Source organism: Coturnix japonica, chromosome 15 (genome assembly GCF_054131305.1).
Source record: "Coturnix japonica strain WE chromosome 15, WE-NBRP24, whole genome shotgun sequence".
NCBI lineage: Eukaryota > Metazoa > Chordata > Aves > Galliformes > Phasianidae > Coturnix > Coturnix japonica.
This window is the reverse complement of record NC_140677.1, coordinates 5,294,842-5,317,719: the sequence shown is the minus strand read 5'-3', so window position 1 is coordinate 5,317,719 and position 22,878 is coordinate 5,294,842. Positions and strand designations below refer to the sequence as shown.

The following is a 22,878-nucleotide window of genomic DNA, read 5'->3' as shown; positions in this document are numbered from 1 at the left end:
TGATGTCTTCGTCCTCCCATTGAGAATACTTCAACTTCTGCATTAAAGTCAACCTGGTTTAAATCCCTGATCTGGTAGACACATCATTGGATACACAGAAAACTGAGCCCTGGAGCTGGGATCTTTTTTCCTGGAAAGGCACACATAGCAGTTGACGCATTTGAAGCCAACATCTGTACCAGCAGGCAAGTCAAATCCCATGGTCCACTGCTCACATTTTCCTTCCTTGGTATGCTATTGGGCATTTCATGTTGGTATTTGCTTTAGGTTTTCTACAGCCTGCAACACAGCCTACATGATTTTATCAGTGTAAGGACATGACATGCAATACTGTGAAAAATACAGCAACCGCTTTGGTGCAAGGCAACACCCCACAGATATTTCCTTGTCAGAGAAGAGCTACAGCTTTTCTTTAAAGATACACAACCCCAGCCACTGTCAGAGCAATCCATTTTGCTCTTCAGAATGTTTTTTCAGTATTCCATGTGTATTTAAGCTGAAATATCATGTATTACTCGAGAAAATACATGCAAGTCTGAATGAAGGCATCAACTTTCTCACATATGCATATATTTTTTAGCAATGAACAAGGTAGTATAAAAAGTTGCTCATCGTATCTTAATTATGTATTATAAACATCGATAATGTTTTAACTACTAAGAAATGTTGAAAGGCAGCATTTTACTTGCTAAATTACTGACAAAACACTCTTATCAAAAAAGTAGGCCTAGTTGTACAGTCATTCATCCCAAAGTGACATTTTTTAAGATCAGTAATTGATTTCGTTTATAAAAGTAATTATTAATCAAACTCTTTCAAACTTCACCATGCAAGAAACATTACCTCATGCACACATCCTAAACAAATGGATCTAAGCTAGTCCTCATTTCCTTTCTTAGCTCTTCCTTTTCTATTTTCCCCCCTTTTATATATTCATTTCTATTGTTTCACAAGGGAAGCCTTTTTCAAATCTGTCACAAACGTAGCCATTCCAATGTTTTTCTTCAAAGCAAATTGGACACACAGCCTCTGGACTAGTTTTAAAGGCAAGCATATTGGGTACATGAGAAATGAAATCAGATAACATACAAGTAATTTTCTTTTACTTTATTACACCACTGATCTGAAGCTGAACATCTACAATCACGTCCTTTCTTTCAATTGACTAACACAACCTGCTTTTCTGATATTACCTCAGCTGATGCTTGCAGAACTAAGTATGCATCTGCCAAAGGAACTTTCCAGCAGCAGCAATTAAATTGCTGTTGGGTCCTGCTCATCTGCAGCAAAGTTAAAATAACAACAGTTTCCTGGGTTTCAGCATGGGAAACATTATTATAAAGAAAACTGACTTAAACAAAACCCTGGTGGGTCACAGAATTATGGCCTGTGTAAAACCCTCCAAGGCAACCTGTATGGTATCCCAAAGGCCAAATGAAAAGATGCCAGAACAAGGCATAGAGGTGTGCCTTGCCCAGGATCAAGGGCAATCTGCATGCTTGTAACCTAAGAAAATGGCAGAGGGACAAGAAACGTGGAAGCAAGAGAGGAATATCAGAGTGAAGAACTGAATCGTCTTGAGAAATCAAGTAATTTCCTCTAGGAGTAGAATATTTCATAGCTCTTCACAACACAGCTCTAAAGAAAAGCCTCAGCCAGCACTGCAGAGAAAGGTGTTGATGGAAAGAGAACAAGACACCTGAGGCTCTAACCTTGGCCATCCAGGTTAGTGAGGCGTGCTTCATGCAGTAAACTTTTCATGAAGCTCTCAGCTGTCTTAGCATAAAGAAAGAAGAAATAGAACAACAAATAAAATGAAAAATCAAGAGCAGAATATTTTCAGCAGAGCTACACAAACTTCTGTCCACGCAGTGAAGTGGCACTGAGATACCATCCCCTGACACCACACACTCAGTGGGCAGAGCTGGCAGCCTCCTGTCAACGTCTCCAAGGACCTATTCTGTTACACAAGTCAATGAACAAACAAAGGAAGAGAAATCCTGCAGACGGGCAGTTAGAAGAACATGCATGTTTTATTACTATTACCATTCCTCAACTTGGCTTCTTATCAGTCACCTAATTCAGAACAGCCATCAAAAATTAAGATTTAATTCTGCAGTATGCGAGCTACAAGTAGTTTAAAGTGGCTCAAAGTCTACACAGATCAAACACACAGTCAGACTTTTATCACTTATTGACCTCAGCCTTGCAAAGCTATCACACAGACATCCAAAATTAAGGTCTGTGGGTTTGCTCTCAAAGCTCTCCTCAAGTACATCTGATTTGATGAAGGAGGACATGGAGCTTCTCAATGCTTGAGGAAGCCTGGATCAAAAAATATAAAATAAAATCAAAGGCTAAGAATTATAAATCATTCAATCTCTGGCAACCATTTGGAAGCCTTTTATATGAAGGTTCTGTTTTTCAGATGCTACAGTGCAGAGTACCCTGCCCTGACAACCCTGGACTCCAAAATGACCCAGAACTGCCAGACAATACTGTTGTTTCTGAAACTCTAGACCATCTGTATCTGAAATGAACATTCTGTAGACAGTTCTCTGCACCTTTACCATGCCAAGACACGCCAAAGCACAGAGCCCCAAATGTAAACACCTTCTGGCTGCATGGGTAAAGACACAAACATATGGACACAAAAAATACATTAGAAATAGTATTTCCCTGCAAAGATGCATCTCAAGTCAGATGCCACCTATTTATTATGCTTATAGTATCCACTGTATTAATATATTATATGGCAAGATTAGTGTTGTCTATACAACAATCCACTGCAAAAGGTGGAAACACACTAAAGTCAAGCATCACTTCTATCATTCTCCACCCAACAAAGCAATGCAGCCACATGCAGTTAAGCATGTGCCTTACAGTCCCAAGGCTTCTACAGCCACAGGGGCCAATTGTGCCTCTAGATCCCTCTGTGTACAAAACAGAAATGAAAGCAAACAATTAGCTGCAGTATCGCGCAGTGTTAACAGAAGATTTGCTATCCCAACTGAGCTAAACTTATCATGCCTGTTTGTTTAATTTATGCAGAAAATAATACATTTTATTAAAGGAATGCCTTCAAAGTTGTTTCTCAGTTTGGGGCTTTTAAAGTTTTCACACTCTTCCCTTTTCTGTTTTTCCTGTTGACAATTTAATGTCCTCCTCTTGTAAATATGTGCCTCTAAGAATAAATCACGTTTTATTATTAAAGATAAAAATATGATTGAATACAAAGCAGAAAAGCCAATCTCCATAAAGCTTCCCAACACAGCGACTGAAATTAGCTTTTATATGATGATTCAAATATGCATCCAGCCAAGCATTTAAGCAAGAGTAAGAGTAGCCTAGCTGTGCGTGGGCCTGAATATCAAATGCATTATATACTACCCTTAAAAAAAGGATTCTAGAGAAGTACAATCAATGATAATTCTTTATAATGTAAGTATTCTGCAATGAGAACCCTGGTATATCTGAGAACCACTGCCGTCATCAGCAACAGAAGTCCATAAAATTAATATATGCCTTTTTTTTCTTTTTTTTTAAACATTTATATTCAAGTTTTTTGTGTTTTTGTTTGTTTTTGTTTTTTTACTCCCCACACTATTAAATCAGATGAAAAAAAAAAAAAATACAGAAAAAACCCACTACTTGATTCTTCTGTAAATGTACTCTGCTTGGAAAAGTGCCTGCATGGAGCACACCAGGGAACAGGAGTGCCAGCAGCCCGTCCCACCTCACCCTTTGTTTAGGCTGTCAATTCTGCCTTTTGATCTTTCTTTGCAGCTGAAGAACCAAAAATTGATTTTCCCTGTTGAACTGAAGTTATAAGAAAAAAAAAAAAAATAGGACAATACTTTCTGTAAGATCCTTCACTCTCCCACATAAGCCTATTTCTTTGTTTATATACAAAAGAAACTGTGTTTTTGTTCTGGCAAAAAGTACTTTCAGGTAAGGAATGTTCTCAGTGCACTGACTGTGGTTTCATAGTAAACTTAAAAAAAATTGGGGCTAAAAGTCCCCTAAATTGGTCTCCTGAGGAAGAGTGCACGTACCTTGGGAGCCTGCTGGAGTTCCAGAAGCTGAACTGCAGGAAAGTAGCAGTCCTGTTTGGTAGGTGACTTAGTCAACCTAGGCTGCTCAAAATCTTGTTCAAAGGCAAGGAGAAAACGCAGTTTATATAGAGACAGATACATATAAAGCCAAGAAAATACAGTAACTATAAGTGTCTCACTCACTTTCTCACAATCCTTAGAGATAAACCACATAACTAAAATCTTGGATCCTCTCCATACTAACTAACATTGCGAGCCCCTTAATCCGGCAGGTGACCATGCCATTTGTTATCTCCTTCCAAAACAGCAGTTAATCATTCAATGAGAAATATTTTGCATACTAATTGATGATTAAATATGCATTTTAACTCACTGCATCACCAGGATTACTGAAGGTGGGAATTAATTCCTTTGTAATTACATTTGAATTTCAGCATGAAGCGCTGACATAGGCAGAAAATAAGAAAAGGTTCCCTAACATCTACAGGTCTCACTGGTAATGAGACTGCACGCATTCTGTAGTGTCTGAAAGGAAGCTGAGCTCACAATGTGTTGAGCTGATCCTGAAGGTCCAGAAAAGCTTTGGATGGGCTCATGACTTCCCACAGGGAGCACAAGCAGCCCATGCCCCTTGCAGGCTCTGCAGAGTGCAGCCATCCACTGTCTCCCATGGTTGCTCCAGCCTTCTAATCAGTCTTCTTCCACGGACTTGGGAAGGCTTAAACAGCTTTGCCCAAGCATTTTGCTTGAATCAATTCAGCATTTGATTTGTCACACGGGATTTATTCAGAACAGTGGGTGGATAGCATACCAAATGCGGTGTAATTGGGACCAAACAGTATGTAGTGAGGCCAACCATTGATAAGTTTACATCCAAAGAATACAAACTGTGACTCTCCTTAAGCTATATGATTACCTCTTTAAATCCTGCAGAAAGAAGGATGCATAAGACAACCAAATTTAGTAGTGAAAAAGGCTCTTTCTAATCTATTAAAAGACAGATAGAAGGCCATGGGCACTTACATACAGTAGGCACTTTAGCAAGCCTCATAATTAGTGTTGAACTGGATATTTAGAAGCTTTCTTTGCCTTCCTCATACATTAAACCATCCCATGTAGACACTCCTTGGTCCTGTGAGATAAGGCAAGCATCCTACACACCAGTTCAAGCAGCTTACAATTTCTACACCAAGTTCCAATCACTCCTTACCTCCGCACCACAGATACAACTATATACTACATTTATACTTAAGACTTCGAGTTTTCCAGGTTTTCTACCATTGAATAAGTCTACATAAATAAATGTAAAGGCACCTGGGAGTTTTAGCTTCTCGTCTGGCACTCAGCATTTACAAGGAAAGATGCATCTCAACACGATGTAGAAATCAGCACTGCTCAGTTCCATTTAGGCTCACTGCAAGATGAGCTCTGGGGAGACACTGCAAGTATGTATATGCCTGGAACCTGCATTCTGCATGTTTTAATAAAATCACATAGTCCTGGCATCACAACAAGGGAGCAGTTGTATCAAATTCCAAACTACAGCTTTCTCAATTACTCACACATAAAGGGAAAAATCAAAACACTGAAACTGGAATAAGCAGAAACCTATGTTTGCAAAGAGACCCATATTAACCTTGTCAGCAGAGAACCACATCTAAACACCATCTTCATGACTGTGGACTATGATCCTAGCCATTCAGAGTCTCTCTCTAGTATTTAAGCTAACCCATTTACTCCCTTTCTTTAGTAGCTCATTCCTTTCTGAAGGAATACTTCATGCAGTCTGTGGAAGTGTGTATGTATGTATCACTATTTACAGGATGGTAGATGTCAAAAAGTGTAAAAACAGCCATAAATCAGAATCCGTAACACTCTGATTGTTACAACAGCCACAAAGCTGAACAAACTCAGAAGAGGCAAGAGCCTTTTTTGGGAACTGAACAACGTGCAAAATGGAGAGACATGAAATGGTTTTCATCCCAAAACTGCAAAGTGACTTTTCCCTAAGAAAGGATCTTTAAGCACACAATTTCTTATAAAGAAACAATTATTTAAATAAATACTATCTGCATATGGACTTCAGATAAGACTGCCACTCAAAGCTATTTATAATACAAGTTAAGTGCTGCATTTAAATGGCAGATTACTTTATGGTAAGAGACATGAGACTTTATTTATAGGGAAAATTTGTATAAGCAACTAGTTGGTTTTTGGTTTTTTGGTTTTTTTTTGTCAGATAGTTAAATTTGCAGTAATCTGTCTCAAGTCTCTCTTGTTCCACTTTCATCCCAACCACATATAAAACAAAAGCTGCATTATACCACAGGTAAGATGTGGAGAAGCAAGTAGCCAAAAGAAAATTCAAGCTTTAATGAGCTTTAAAAACCAACAACAACAAAAACCCCACCAGAACCCCAGCATAGAAGATCCCTCTGAGGTAACAGGCACAAAAGTGGATGTTGGACAAGCAGATGCAGAATCTGGATTGTTATGACAACAATCTTCAGTGGAGCACAATGCTCACACACCTGACAGGCAATGAGATGAAGAAGGCTGCTGCTCAAACACACAGGTGAACACCTGCAGGGATGAAGGGCTGAGATTTGGCAGGGAGTGAAGGGAAGCACAGGAAAGTAATGAACAGTTTTCCCAGTGACTTGAGTAGACTTAGGATGGGGCTAAGTGAGAGATTTTTCTCCTTCCAACCCCCCCAAAAAAGAGCATAGAATGAAATAGTATTAACAGATCATTCATGAGAAACTATTAGAACTCCTCATATACACTAAGCAATGAAATGATGCTTCAAGCTCAAAAATCTCACTTCTCACAGAACATTTCAAGCATCTGACTTTTTCCTCCCCAAATCTTCCAAAATAATTCTGCATATGCACCATAGTTACACCATTGTAACATTTCCTTCTTGCCATCTACCACCTCCTCTTCCTCCTCATTTCTCTTTCACCATTTATATCGTTTACTATTTATACTGTAAACTTCTTGAGGTTGCCTTACTTTCCTCTCCCTGCAAAAAATCCAGAGTTATTCTTAAGCATTTAGAACAATAAACATATTGAAGATTTATAGCATGAAGTTTGGCCCTATTTATCTTACTCAGGTGAGCAGTACAATTGAGCCCAAGGGAGGTGCAAGAAAAATGTTCTCCTTCACTATGATGCAAGAAACAATAGCTGACTTGAACAGCAGGACAGGGGACATTACAGCACACGGTCAACTCGGAATTTTTGTAAGAAAACAAATATCACTTAAATAATAGCACAGCTAACTTCTGGAACTAAGTGTTTTTCGTGACAATACTCTTGAGAATTAATGCCTCATTTAAAATACACCATGGTACATGAAGTTAGATAGCATCTCCCAACTGAATTCAGCAGAGTTACAAAGACACATTACGTTTTCATGAGTGTGTTTAAACGTTTTACTTTTCTGAAACAGCAAATATTGGAAGGGATGTAGATAAACATATTTTAAATTCACAGCACTTTCTCAAATAGGAGGCAGCAGATTAATGATGTCAGATCATCCTCAGCTTCAAAAAACTGCCCTACCACCTTTGGCTGAGATTATCTACACAGAAAATATCACAGCCCCTTAATGGTTGTACTTCTCAATTGCTGGATGTATTCAGAATATCAGATTGTAAACTCCTTCCATCTTCAAGGATGAAAATAAGCTCTTGCAAGTCATACTAACCTTTGCAAAATAATGCTTCAGCTTACTCCATAGGTCAAAGGAGGCTAGGGAAGGAAGGGAGGGAAAGGAGATCCCAGACAATGTTTCTGGTGCTTATTTTGAGCCCTCTGAGCATTGTGCAGCTCACAAGGTCAGCTGTGACAGAGATTTCTGGCTTGGTTCATAAACCACGTATTCATATAGCAATCAAACAGGTTAATATTCTTATTCATCAATCACAGACCCTCCTAAAACAGCACCTATTCCATAAGGACTGACATATTTAACAGAAACAACTGGCTTAAAAGATGCTGCTACTTCAACTTGCATGTTGAAAGTGATTATCTAACTACTGTTCTTTCCTGCTACATTCTGACAACTACGGGATGCTGGTGGAGAGCAGGGAAATGACAAAGGCATCCAAGTATGGCAATAACCAGAACAGTTCCTCAGAAAACTCAGCACATAAAATAGTAGAAAATAAATAAATGGAGCAATACTTCAGAATTCAGTTAAAGAAAAGCATCTGAGCAAGAGCTGTTTTTTTCAGCACAATGTTAATCATTGATTTGAAAGAATAACTACTCAAACTTTACTCTTTGCAAAGTTCCTCAGTTTAATTCTCACTACATTTGGCCCGGTTCCTCCTGCTCCTTAGTATGTCCCTCCTCTGGGCTCTGATTACAAAAGGAAGAGTCTCTGCAAGTACCCAGAATACCAGTTAATGATGAGACAATATCAGACCTACTGTCATCTTTGCCCCCTTGCAGATGAAACTGCAGCCTCAAATAAAATCAGTTTCAAACATAAAAGCATCCACAGTATGGAGGAAGGAATAAATAAGCTATTTCACCCAAGCAACTACTATCAAACTGCTGACCACACGAAAAAGCTTTGCCACTGAGGACCTAAGAGATGCTATAAAAAAGGATTAATTGTAAACCATTCTTGTCTCCAGGCAGTCATCATTTTCGTCTTAAATTATATACTAATTCAACATAATTTTACTACTTGTATTCCCATTAGAAAAGCTTAAAGTAAAAATGAAACATTTTTACAGACATAAGTATCAATTACATATTTTACATTCTTCTGCGTGGGATTAAATACCGTCACGCAGCCATCAATCTGAGGAACGCTGTCATCTCATTTCCAGTTTCTAACCAATATTGCAAAATTAATACTTGAAACATGTCTCCTGCTGAGAGTTTGTTCCATGTAAGCAGAAGAATTGCAATTCCTCTGATCAAGGTCACCCCAAAGATCACAACACAACGCAGCCGTGGTAATGAGCCCCAGAGAGGGCAAACTGCAAGCTGCCAGCTGAGAAGCAGATCTTTCCATCACAAGTTTAACCAATAGCATTGGCAGTGTTTGTTATCAAAATGTGCTGAGATATAATTAATATCAACATTGATATTTATTTAAAAAATTAATCAGGCTTCATAGGAAGTGAGAGAATTCTCAAGGAAGTAAAAATCACATATGGCTTCTGGACAACATTATTTGAGTAGTATGCTTTGTTAAAACACTAATGACAACTAAACGGTCATTAAGCTAAGCTGGCATTTCTTTCAGTAGCGTATACTTGATATCACATGAGAGGTTTGTATTCCTTTCTACCTTGAAATGTACTCAGCAATGCAGTCAGTGATGGCAGAATCCTAACAAAACAACAAACAAAACCAAAAATCCAGCATATTCATTCATCTTCCATCAGAAGCAGACAGGCCCAGGAGGGGATACACTGTGGTATTTGGATAAAAGTATCCACTACAGATACAGGTGGGTTTGAAAAATGGCTATTTGGTGTCACAGATGGATTTTTTACAACCGAGCTTTATAAATTAAAAACAACACAAATGCTTTATCACATTTCCAGAGCAAGCAAGCAAGGAGCAACAAAATTTGGTTTCAGTAATCAACCCCAAACATTTTAAAGCAGATGGGCATCTAGAGAGCATAGGAGCAATCACTCTCCTTTGCAGAGAAAAAAATGTTTATTTTTTCCGATCTTATACATAAAGCACATCTAATGGTTCTGATCTTATGCACTAGGAAAAATGAGAATTTCATGCAGCTGCTTCCTGATTACACATCTGGTTATTGTTCTGCGGCTGCAAAACTACCTTGAAGAACTGTGAAATACGGTGTGACCAACCCGGAATAAACACCAGCACTCATTTTGTACCTTCCTTGTGACACGCTGCACTTTATACCACCCCTTCAAATTCTCATCTATGGCTTCTGCCATTTCCTCCTTTTATAAACAAAAATCCACTAATACATTTAACTCAACAGAAATCTATAAGTGACTGCTTTCTCTGCCATGCTTTAAATATGAAATTCAGTACCCCATTTCTAGAGCCTTTTTTTTTTCCTTCAAGTTCTTACTTCCAAGTAGCTATTTTGGTAATTTGATCAAAATATCCAACGCAGGGAACAATAAGTCAGAACAACATTAGTGTCAAACATCTGAAATGAGATTTTGATTTGTTAGCCCCCAAGCCATTACTCATATTACTATAAATCTATTAAATATGAAGACATTTGACGACAAAGAATAGTTGTAAAATACCCAACAACTGTAGGCAGTCCCCAGCTTGCATTTACCGACTTATATTCAGCATGTAATTTTCCAACAAAAGAAGCAGGTAAGACAAACAAAACACATTTGTTTTTCACAAACATGCACTGGAAATTAACTATTCCAGTATGTTTTCACCAGACTCAGGGTCGCTTGAATAATTTTCATCTCTAAACTATTAAAAATGCTGAAATTTATAACTTACGTTGGATCCAATAGGCTCGACTTGAAACACTTCAATACACGCTGATCAACTTGGACAACATACTTTCACTTATTTTGCTTCAAAAAGAACAAAACCCATATTTGCAGTTAGGAAAGCTGGAACAGCTTTGTCAGTGTTTCTGGCACACAGGACACAACACGTGTGGCCGTTACCAACAAGTGCACATGCTGTTGGACAGCTGCCCATCTCCACACAGGTGCTTGGGGCTGCTGCTCTAGCACGCATAAAGCCAAGTGAGGGAGCCCTTGTAGTGCTTACCAAGGACATTACATTGCTTAAACATCGCAGGGCTTAACATTTTGGCCCTTCTCAGCAGCCTCTGTGAAATAGTTTCATTGCACAGAACTCAGCAGGTGGGGAGCAGAGAGAACAAGTAGGAATTACAAAATTCATAAACAAACCAACCACAACACGGGAAGAGGAGGCAGCAATGGTATTTAGGGCTCACATCCAGGAAAAGGGTCCTCAGATTCTCCTGGATTTCCTCATCCAGCAGACATGGTGAGCGAACTGGATCACTGACAGAGCAGTCATAATGGATCCCACGCACACACACTAGTTTGTTATTTGCATCACTTTCAGACATGAGTAAGATTTTTAATGTTGTCAGCACAACTAAACTTGGAAAAAATATTCTGACAAAAATCAAACCATTTCAATGTGAACCAATAGAGAGAGAAATACTATTTTCAACGTGAACCAATAGAGAGAGAAATATTATTAGAAGTGCTAGTGATCTTTACTTAATTTGTGATCATACGCACAAACATTCATTTCCCAACTGTCTGTTAAATAAATGGTGGTTTCAGCAAAAGACTTTAGGAAAACAGAATAGTGAGTGTACTCAAAATACACAATGCCTTTCAGCAGAATGCAGCTGTTGCATTAATTCGTTGTAAGCAAGATATTATATGGCAGACTTCTGCACAACAAAAAGAGGACGAGTGAGCTCCCCATCAGAAGACACAAAGCGAGATGGCAATATGAAGAGACAAAAGGGATACAACAAGGAAAAGGCTCTAAGAAAAGGATGGGAAAACGGAAAAGGGACAGATAACAAAACCACAGACCACAGCAAATTCTCTGGAGCATTGAAATGGATGACAAAATACATAAACTGCGCCCAAGAGGCATCTACCAAGAGAAGACTGGGAGTAACAGGGCAAATACAGGTATTTCATAATATAAATTCATAGCAAAATGCAGGGATCATTTAGTATTGGATTTCACCACCTAGACTAGGCAAAATCCATTATCTGGGTGCTAATCCACTAACTGGATTGCTAAATGCAGGAGATGTTCTCAATAATATTGTCCAGAATAAACTCAACCACCACTAGCTTTCTATTAAATATTGAAGTCTGTTTTCTAAACACTTACCCCATTTGAGAATAGAATCATATTAGTCAATAACTTACAGCATCATCTTGTCTGAAAGGATAGTTCTACAAAGACATAACTTAAGTACAATGAACTTTAATAAAAGCTGTCAGAGAATGTAAGAGGACTTTTGGGAGAGCAAGTCCATAACAGCAAGCCAAGCTGCTGCACACAGCTTGTTTCAGCAACATGTGAGTGTTCACCAGATGCAAAAAAGTATAATCCAGGGGGCTTTAAAAACATAACTGTTTAAAATCATTAAGTGCACCGTGGCTTTTGGAGAAATGAAATGTAATGCACAGGTGAAAAACTATTACTACACAGTGAACCACACAATAACATGTAAGTATAGGTTAACTGTAGGATTATGGTTTCTATAGAAATAAGGAAAATTACCAATGTAAGGACCAGTTTTTGATTCCTTCTACACGTACACTGCTTTCAAGTGGTTTTCTGACCTGTACTGGAGATGAATTTGGAGGTAAGAGATGTAAAACAGCACCTACAAATTTAGACTTCATCTAAAAGTAAGCACAGCTAAGGAAAAAATCCCTGCATGAGACTGGAAGGAATAAGGATCACATGACTGAAATCTCCACATTGTGAAAAACACAGTGAATAATAGTTGACAGGTAAATTATCTCATAGCAGAGGATTCTGAAGCCTCTTTCTGTTTTTCATAAAGTACTTTTACCTCTTTAGCCTGATATAAAAAGCCTGCCTTATTCCAGAGCAGAGTTCAGTCATGCATAAGATAATTGAAATCGGATATGTAGAGACTACATGTTCTCATATTTTTCTTGAGGGGAAAAAAAAAATAAAAGGAAAAAAAAAAAAAAAGAGTGAACAAAGGCCCTGCACTCAATCCAATTGCATTTCTCTGTGATAGAGTGTGAACACTGCACCTGACTGATTCCTAAATGTAATGAAACACTCTAAGTGGCAACAGGCAGCACTCTATTGCTTTTGTTAAAAATCAGGAAAAGAAATGCCAGAAGCATGCCAAGCTTCTACCATCCATTTACGATACTCAGCATTTTCAACCCCCTCTGTAAGTTCTCTACTGATTCAAAGAGCCAATTGACAGTACATAGTAACACCCTCCAGCATAATTACAATTCCTTTCAGCTTTGTCCACCTACTGGTTTAAAATGATGGTTCCCCTTAACAACTTCACCATCAGACAGAACATAAAGCACAGTGCAAGAGCTGAAGTAGACTTAAGTACCCTTGGTGGGGAAGGGAAAATGACAGATCCTAAATGTTGCACAGTGCATCTGCCCAATGCAAGCAATGAAAACTCTCACATCCTAATAACATGCATGTATGCATGCATAGATGCAAGGATTTTTTTTCTCCCCATCATATTGTTACTATGTGAAAAAAGGAAACTCCTTCCCGGGATAAATGCGCTTTGAATGTACAACTGCATTTAGTGAGAATCGGATCAAAAGACTTGAGAGTTAGTACAGGACCAGCTAGATTGCCTTACATTTCAAGCAAACACTCAGCTTCCAAATACTTCACATTGTTTTCCATTAAATAGAGGTACTTGAACTATAAGAACTTGTTTACAGGTTGTGTTTCTTCAGATGGCACATCAAGCAATGCCTTACTGATCCAGCAAAATGGCACAGCACCTTTTTCTTTTGCACCTAAAAACTTAGGAAATTCAGCATGAAACATGAAGTCATTTGTAACTGCACTTCCTGATGTTCTGCAAATACTACCTTTCTTTACAAGACTTAAAGCTGAAAACTGCTTAGCACGTAAAAGGCAATTAATTCCTTGGGATCTAATTCTGTATTCCTTACTGTACTCAACTTCTTTTGAAGTCAATATTAGTGATGTCATTTTAATTTTCTTCACATCTGCCATCCTTATCTTAGGAAGAAAAACAATTCTTTCATTCCATTAAAAATTCCTTGTAGACTGACTGCCTTTTGTACTGTTGGTTAAGTTTTGAAAATATATCTGCCAAAATTAATATTCAGTGTATTCAGTATACACAAGAATAAAACAGAACAATAGAAGAAATGAGCAAACTACAACAAAACTGCTGATGCCAGGTAAAAGTAAATGCGTGTGTTCTTGAAAGGCTTAACACCTTCCTGACATGTGAAGACAGCAGCAAAAATGGTGTCAACCCATCCATTCCCATTTCCATCAACAGGAAAGCCAACAAGAACAAACCAGTGACTACAGGCACTATAGCAATACAACCCGCTCAGTCTTCTCTTTTTGAGAAAACCACAGATTTACTTATTTCTCAGATTTACACTTTGTCAAATCTTCAATATCAGGAATTTCTGTCCCTTTATTTGCACCATTCTACCACATACAGAGATCCATATGAGTGACATAATGCTGCAATTATCTAGCAGAAAAAAAAAACCTGCTCCTTCTGTATTCAAGAAAATATGCCTACAGAAAGAATCTTCCTTCCCAAAAATATACCTTTTGAGTATGAATACTGTTTGAGTCTGCTGGCAAACATCCCTTCCTGTTCACAGAAGTGAAAGTGAGGCATATGATACCTAAAATACCAGATTTTTTAGTAGGCCTTAGCAAGGGTGATTGGCCTCTCTTTTCATCATCTTCTCTGCAGAATGTCAGTCTATCAAAAATATCCCAAGACCACCTCCATTCCTTATTTTATTTTGGAATATTTTGTGTCTGTGGTAAGCTAAAGGCTTCTGGTTTGCTTCAAACCTTTTACCAGGCAGCCGCATATTCAGAAAACAACAGCTCACATCACATCATGCAGATAATACTGAGTGATAGAGATACTATTTGCCAAATGGATTGCAAAGGGGATAAACTTGATAAAATCTTGGTACAACAACAGAAACAGAATGTGTTCTTGATTCTTAGTTTTCAAATTCACGTTAGAAATACAACAGTGTAGTGTCAGAATGATTACGAGGATGTTTAATTATTTAGTGGGACAATGGGGTGTGTCAATCATTTTGACATGAAATACTTTTCATACTCTAAAATTCTTTAACACACAGTAACGTAGACTGAAAATAATTCTAAAAAACAAAGGAAAGCTACTTTTGACTTCTAACTTTTAAGGTGTTAACAAGCCATCCCAGCCAAAAAGCATGCGGCTGACTTAGTTTGATTAACAAATATCTTTTTGTTTTCGTATTTTTCAATTATTTGAATTTCAACGGGTTCCTTTAATAGACCAAAGCAATTTGCAAAGCAACCAAGCTACAGAGGGTTATTTAAAATAAATCTGGCATCATAGAACAGAAAAGGTCTACTGCCTTTAATGGAGCAATTTATTTCTGCAAATAGTTATAGGGATCTAGAATAGTTACAGTTATTGGATAGGCTAATCCATTTATGAGCTCAATCATGGAAAAGAGAGCTTAAGCACCGAAAGATTTGTGGAAGAAAGCTGCCATAGCTTCATAGGGCATTTTCTGGTTTTCTCAGATGTCCGTGCACAAAGAAACCCTCAAATTTTATAAGCTTTGCTTTGTGCCGGCATTTCTTCACTCTGCACTGACAAATGACCATAACAAAACCATTTAATGCTTTCGCTTCAAATATACTTTCAGATGTTCTAGTTAACATAAGAAGGCTTTGATTACTGAAAAATATATCACCTTCATGACATTATAAAGATTTATCAAGCCATTATGCTAATCCTATTCAGCTACTTGAGGACTGATGAGATCTCTGAGATCAGTAAATTGTGTTACTTTCCAGTGTGTAAAACTGAAATACATTTAACTAAGTGGCTTGTGCATTAAGTAGGACATTAAAAAAAACTTCCTGTTATTAGACAGTTAGACTACAATAACATTTGTCCTCTGGCATGTTGATTTTAACATGTTCATTTCAACAGAAGTTAAATCAAAAGTGGAAAACTACAAAAAATACTGTTATTAACTTCAGAAAAGTATAGAACCTTTTTGACATCCAGAGATGGGTGAAAAACATACTTGAACATATTTACTTTGGATATGATAGGTGTTATATAAATTCACACAATCTCATTTTAATTACACTAAAATGAAGATGTTGTCTCCGGAACCACAACCTTCACTTCTGGCCACTATCAAATCCTTTTGTGATGGTAATCAACTCAACTCACCTTTTCTCTTTTCCTCAGATAGAATAATGTATGTGTGAACAAACATGTTATTCTCTCTTGCATATTTTATTCCTTTAAAGAAAGGTAGAATAGCCAATGCTAAAAGGTTCCTCTGGTTATTTCTCGTCCAACCCATCTGACTCAAAGCAAGATCTGCTAAAACAAGTTACTCAGACTGTATCCAACTCAGTTCTGAGTACCTTCAAAAATAGACAGTTCAAAACCTTTTTCCTCTTTTGCTTTTAATAGAGTAGATGTTGGAAAACAACTTTTTCCACAAGTTTACTTTGGTTTCTTAAATTTTATCAAGCGTACAACATGTATTCACTAGGGAATTCTCTGTTCTAAATTGGCAAAATGACTTAGATAGTATCAAGTAAAGACTCCATGCTATATGTTGCCTACCCTTAAGAAATAAACTTCAGAGAAAATATTGCTGTTAAGCACTGCTGATCATAAATAAAATAAATATTTATGGTTTGGAAAATATATCAAACCATTTCAATAAACATCAAATTGAAGATTGTGTACAACTTATTAGAAAGCAATTTATTTTTTAGATTGCTATCTGGTGAAGCAGATTACTCCCATTATCAGTCAACTTACTTAGTCTTTGAGCAGCCTCCAGGGCATCATCAGCAGAATCAGCCACAAAGAATCTCTGAACTGTAACCCCGTGGTCTGCCATCAGCTTTTTGCTTTGGTACTCCTGCAGATTCAGCCATCGTCTAGGGGTTAATTGAACAGCCTAGAAAAATGAGAGGGGAAAATAACATAATGCTCATTAAGAACAGTTCATCAGACAGTCAACTGAGCTCTTCAGCCCTGTGGTTATCTCAAGCCAGCAACTAAACAACACTGTTTCAGAGGAAAGCTGAAATATGTTATTGATTTACTTAAATGTTAAGAAAATGCACTTACGTCTTCAAAATGTTCTGAACGCTACATAATACATTAAGCTATGCAAGGATCCCTGGGTGATCTTGGCTAGCTAAACTGTCTTACACTTAGTATTTTCAAAATAGACCAGCAAACCACTTATTGTCTTCTGTTAGCCTGAGCTGTAGAAATTCTGTATAAAAAAAAGTTGCCTTAAAAAAAACCCACACAAACATTGTTTCATACTAAATCTTCACTTACACTAAATTTTACTTAATTTCTCCTAGTAAATTGTTTCTACTTATTCTATGCATCTATTGTAGCACAGCTAGAAAGAACAAAATAAAAACCCAGAGAATTAGCATCACCATGCCTACATGGTGATGTAGGAAACAGAAACATGGTAATAGCAAACAGAATACTGATATTTTCAGTGGTCCATTACCCGTGCTCAGTTGGTCACAAGCATGTTTTATAGAAGAAGCCAGCAAGGCCAACAACAGCTAGAAAATTCATACCTTCTATTCTCAACATGCATGCTTAGATGCTTCTGTGTGTATATATGTTTATATTTATCACAAATACAAAGATATTACAAAGTTGTACACATGCACACACATCACATTTGCTTGCCTTGGAAGTAAAAATGTTTCGTGTTGACACTTCAGAAGTCAAAAGTCCCTAACTGAAAGATATATAGAAAGAATTCTTTCTCCACTCACAATGAGTTGCAGATAAAAACAAGAATTAAGGAGCTGTTAACATTGTGTTATTACTACAGTTCTGCAGTGTTGGTTTCAAGTCAGTAACAAGCATAATAAATACTTCAGGCCTGGCTCTGAAAAAGCATTTGAGTTAAATGCAGTTTTAAGTTTTTATTGTTTTTAATCACAAGAAACTTTAACTGACTTTTTTTCCCCCTAAAAAGTATTGAAAAGCACACTCCTGAAAATACCATTTATTGATAACGATATGCTGATATGCACAGCAAAGAGTTTATATTTACATAGACCTAACACATCTAAGACAGACTGTATTTCAGTCATCCCCATGGACCAGTCAAGCTTCTCTACTATAATACAAAGGAGTAACATCATCAACTAGAAAAACAAGAGAAATTGAGAAGTTATTCTGAGAAGTCATCCTGCTATTCTGATTGCTGGCAACGGTATGAGCACAGCTTATGTCTGAGAAAGATGCTGTTCCCACATGGAGAGAAGTGCTGTCCTCCTGGCAGAGAGCCCACAGCCAGCTCTTGGTTCCTCCTGAAGTTCAGGAGCACAGTGTGTAAGCTGGGACTGCATATTCAGAAACATCAGACAAAGAGGACTATTTACTATACTAATACTTTCATCTCTAACAGCATGATAAAAAATATTATCCTAATGTAACTTTATGGTGAAAACAAAACCCCCCATGCTAAAGTTGTTCAATAATGCATACCCTTTATCAGAACACTAGAATTTTAAATATTGCATTGCATCAAAAGCAAACCTCTGCCTGCTCCTACTTGCTTTGAAAAATAACACAAAAGACTGATGCATAAAGGCAACACAAAACCCATCCTTTGCTGTATATAATCATGTTGGGGTTTTTTTTGTTGTTGTTTTTCTTTGTAAAACTGACTCCTACACAGCTTAAATAGCTGCAAAAAGCTCAGAATTACACATTTTAAGTTCTTTTAGGTGCAACTTGGTTAATAAATTTTAGAAGGATACAACAGCATATTGTTAGTATGCTCTATGGCTACGTCTAATTCCAGGTATCATACCAGCACCTCAGCATGTTTTATTCCCTCCACATTACTCAGAGACAATGTGTTATTATATTTATGCAGCACCTTCAAATTACAATTTAAGCTCACTTTCGTAACTGTTGACTTCTAGTTTGTTTTCCCTATTTTAAGATCTCTGTTAGACTCCAGCAGCTATTGCTTCATGATGATTCCCACAAAGGGATTAACACTAGGAGACATGAGGGGACCTGAAAGTCAATTCCAACCTCATTAAAACAGGACAGAGAATTTCAACAAAAAGCTGATGCCGCAAACCCACAGTTAGCCAGTAATGAGAGGAAAATTTGTTCCAAAGAATTAGCAAAGCAATCCCGAGTGTGACAAAGAAAATCCAGCCAAACAGAGTTTGGCACATAAAGGAGAAGCCTACAAACATAAGGTTAGAAAGCACATAACTTTGTCTCTTTCAGTGTTACGCAATGCTTAGGGAGACCAACTTCTGAAGGCCAAGAGATGACTTTCAGCCAAGAGTACTGATAAAAGACAGACTCCTGGCTGTGAATAACAGACTTCCTAAAGCAAGTTAGCACAGCCTACCATTGCACAGCAGAGTACAAGATATTGAGGAAACCGACACAGACTGTATTAGAAGCTTTGAAGAGCACAGATCATGAAAAAATTACTTTAAAGCCCTTGCAGTATACACACCATATGTCTTGAGAAGCACAGACAAAATAAAGAGATGAAATAAAGCAAAAGCCTTGAATCTGAAGATGACTGCTCTTTCAAGAGTATCTTGAAAACACACAACAGCTGTAAACATGTGTTTTAGGCTTGCGGCACAAAAAAAAGTGACCATAAGCTGTTAGAAATGTGAGTAAACATGATTCTCCAAACCAATTCCCAGTACAAAGATGTTTTGGTTGCAATAAAAGTTTGAAAGATTTAAAAGGAACAGCAATAAAAAGAATCAGCACAAGACTCTTGAAAAATCCTTGCCAAATGAAGTTCCCGACCCCCTCATAAACATTTACAACAAGCAATCATAGGAATTTGAGATGGCCTTGAAACAGTGTAAGTTTCTTGGGCAGCATAAATTTCCAGGCACCCTACATAGAAATACATAGTCATGTTTGCCAATGCTAATACACACAGGTCCAGTCTTTAGACAACCACCAGAGTCTGCAGTTATGTTCAAGCAGTTTAAGACATACCTACTTTCTATCTGCTTCTTTATGGCAAGGTTGCACTGGAATGCAAGGAGTACAAACTTCATCACAGGGATTATTTCACTGCAGCTTGTGGAGAAAACACCGCAAGCAGTAAGCGGCCTTTGCTGAGTCTTAAGTCCCTAAAAAGCCTTTATATTTTACCAGTATAAGAAGATTGCAAGGACTTGAAAACCTACAGGTGTCACTTTGCTATTATCCTTATACAATTTTTTTCTAACAACAAAACAAATTTTAAAATACGTTTTACTAAACTTGTGTATTCATTTTTACTGTAAATACACCTCAACTTTTTTTTACCTCAAGCCCTGAACAGCCCAAAGAGGGGAAGCAGGATTTAAAATGCATCTTCCTAAATCTGTTTCCCCTTTTATTAAATGACATTTTATTTCTTGGCATGTTAGCTACAATTTCTATAGAATAAGAACACTTAAAATCACTCCAAAGAGCAAATGTGAAAGAACTGAAAATCTACATGGTATGTTTTCACAGACTGGAACAAAGAGAAATTCAAACTAAGCCAAATTAAAGGACAGAAGTATTCACAGCTCTACTGAACACTTCAAACAGACCTTATATTACTACAATTAAAAACAAAGCTTATACATGAGCTTTTAATGTCTTGCGTGCACAGTATTGGTGGAGAGCAACTCTTCTTTGAGAACGATATATGGCAGGTAAGCTGAAAGGGTGTTTTTTCTTTAGTTTAAACCATTAGCAGAAGCAAAAATAAATGAGTTCATGACAATAAGCAAAACATCCCTAGCAGATACATTCATGGTTTTATATAGCTTTTGATTTTAAATAACCATAATAGTCTTAGAGAGGAATTAAACTCTTCCTGGTAGGACATTTTTTAAGATTAAATTTCTAATCAAAGAGATTAATAAACTTGAATAGGGCTCTCTTACAACTGATAACATTTTCTTAGTGTCTGACAACAGCATCAAAACTCCAGAACTGAAATAAGTGAAAGCTAAGTCCTCAAGTAAACAGTAAAATGAAGCAAAACAATGCCAGAATTATTTCATCCAATACAAGTTTCACAGTGCATTTTCTCCTGCTGGCTAGAATTCTTTGGCACTTTTTACAAGTACCAAGGATATGCATTTGGGGTTCCCTTCTACTCTCACTTCCTTTCTCTGCTTTACAAGAGTTCTGCTACCAAGTCAGACTCAGAAAAATATGGAGCAAATATGTACAGACAGACAAGGCTTTCAGAAAAGCACTGCTACAAGTAGTTGACTTCTTTGTTCTCAACAAGCCTTATGTTCCGTTACTTTATATACACAGACACCATGCATCTAGTCCAATGACATATGTACAGTGATACTAAAATCAGCAACATAGGCATATGAAGAAGTTAAACATCTTTTCTTGACCATCTTCATGAGGCAGTGTGCCTCATAGTGTAATGCTTTATTGACTACTGCAGCAGAAAAAATTGATTGTTCACATAACCCACATAACCTCTTATTTTTCTACTGCTTGGCTTGGTTTATTTTATATAAAATACTATGAGTAGCATACAAATAATGTATTCGGAGAGCAGCCAGATTAGATTCTTCCACTACTTGGTTTGCCATTTCTTCAGCTAGCAACAAAAACAAAACAAGATAGGCTAAACTATATGGATCCTTAATCTGGTGTGGAACTACAAGCACATTTTACAGCAAAAGTCAGTTTCAATACATGGGAAAAAAATTAAATAAAATTATTAAACATTACAAAGAGACAATTTTGTCCTTAAATATATATGCACCATTAACTACTCTGACACCCTAAGTCAGATGACCCAGGAGATATCTTTGCAGTGCTTGCTTTTTATGTGCATTCTTTGTTAAAAAAAAATATGAGAAACTACCCTGATGTATCCACAAAAAGTCATCAAGCTGCATGTTAACTACTCCAGCAAAACTGTTAAGGAATAACATTCCATGTATCCACTAATAAAAGCATCAGTAGTGCAAGCTTCATCAAACTAACCAGTATTTCTTCCTTTTAGGAATCAGCACACTGAGAGGTCAGCTCAGCTTGTTCCTTCATTCTCTTGCTTCCTTGGTGAAGCCACCTCTCAGGGGGGACTAGTAAGCACTGTATACTTTCCTTAAACACGGATGAAATGCTGAACTCTCCCCCACAGCTATTCAAAGTGGAAAGGAAGGACAGGGAGGTTAATCCGGCCAAGAAAATAACTGCTGATCACTACTACGAACTTTCGGTCTTAAGAAAATTTGTTGCAATAAGTGTTGTAATACTGACACCCAATTCCACATGAAGATACATTGGCTATGAATGTTTAACTATACAACTACCTTCCCCCACTGAGTTCAGTAATCACCTTTAGACAATTCCTTTTAATAAAGTGTAACCTTGAAGATACATTTTACCTTTGCAAATCTTTACAGGTGGAACTCTGTTCTTTCAGAAAGTGCCGTATGCAATCAGCACTATTAAAAAACAACAACAAAAACACCACTCAGCACATTTCAGGGGTAACTGAACATCCCTTGGCACACCTATAAAATCTGAACAACTCCACTGTTTACATGAACTTAGCTTAATGGACTTTATTACACCGATGTTAAACGCAAGACACACTTTAGTGGTAGTCAACATTCCCTTTCCATCCATAGCAGAAAAAACATTATTAAGTACATGAAACAAATATGGACCACTTAAAAACACCTGAAAATAAAGCTGGTCAAATAAATGCATAATAATTTTCCCCTCTGCTGCTCCACTGATGTGACACAGCATAATAGGTCCTTGCAGCATAAAGTGGCTCTGCCAACACAAAGTCTCTGGATGAATGCAGATTATATGAGAAATGTACATAACATCTAGTTTCATAAATACAGACCTACCCTGTAATGGTTCTACCACAAAGAAGTTACCTGGGGAAAAAAAATGTGGTTCTCTACAGATGCATCTTTCAGATGCAACCTGTCTCAAAACTATAAAGTGTGCATAACTTACTTTA

General features: G+C 37.3%; 1 protein-coding gene across 1 annotated transcript in view; it reads right to left on the bottom strand.

Annotated features, from left to right (window-relative positions):
* SUCLG2 (succinate-CoA ligase GDP-forming subunit beta) overlaps positions 1-22,878 on the bottom strand; it is a 99,959-nt gene that overhangs the window by 63,828 nt on the left and 13,253 nt on the right. Inside the window, exon 2 of the mRNA XM_015875362.2 lies at positions 16,659-16,800. Within this exon, the coding sequence (XP_015730848.1) occupies positions 16,659-16,800 (142 nt within the window). The remainder of the gene's footprint in view (positions 1-16,658; positions 16,801-22,878) is intronic.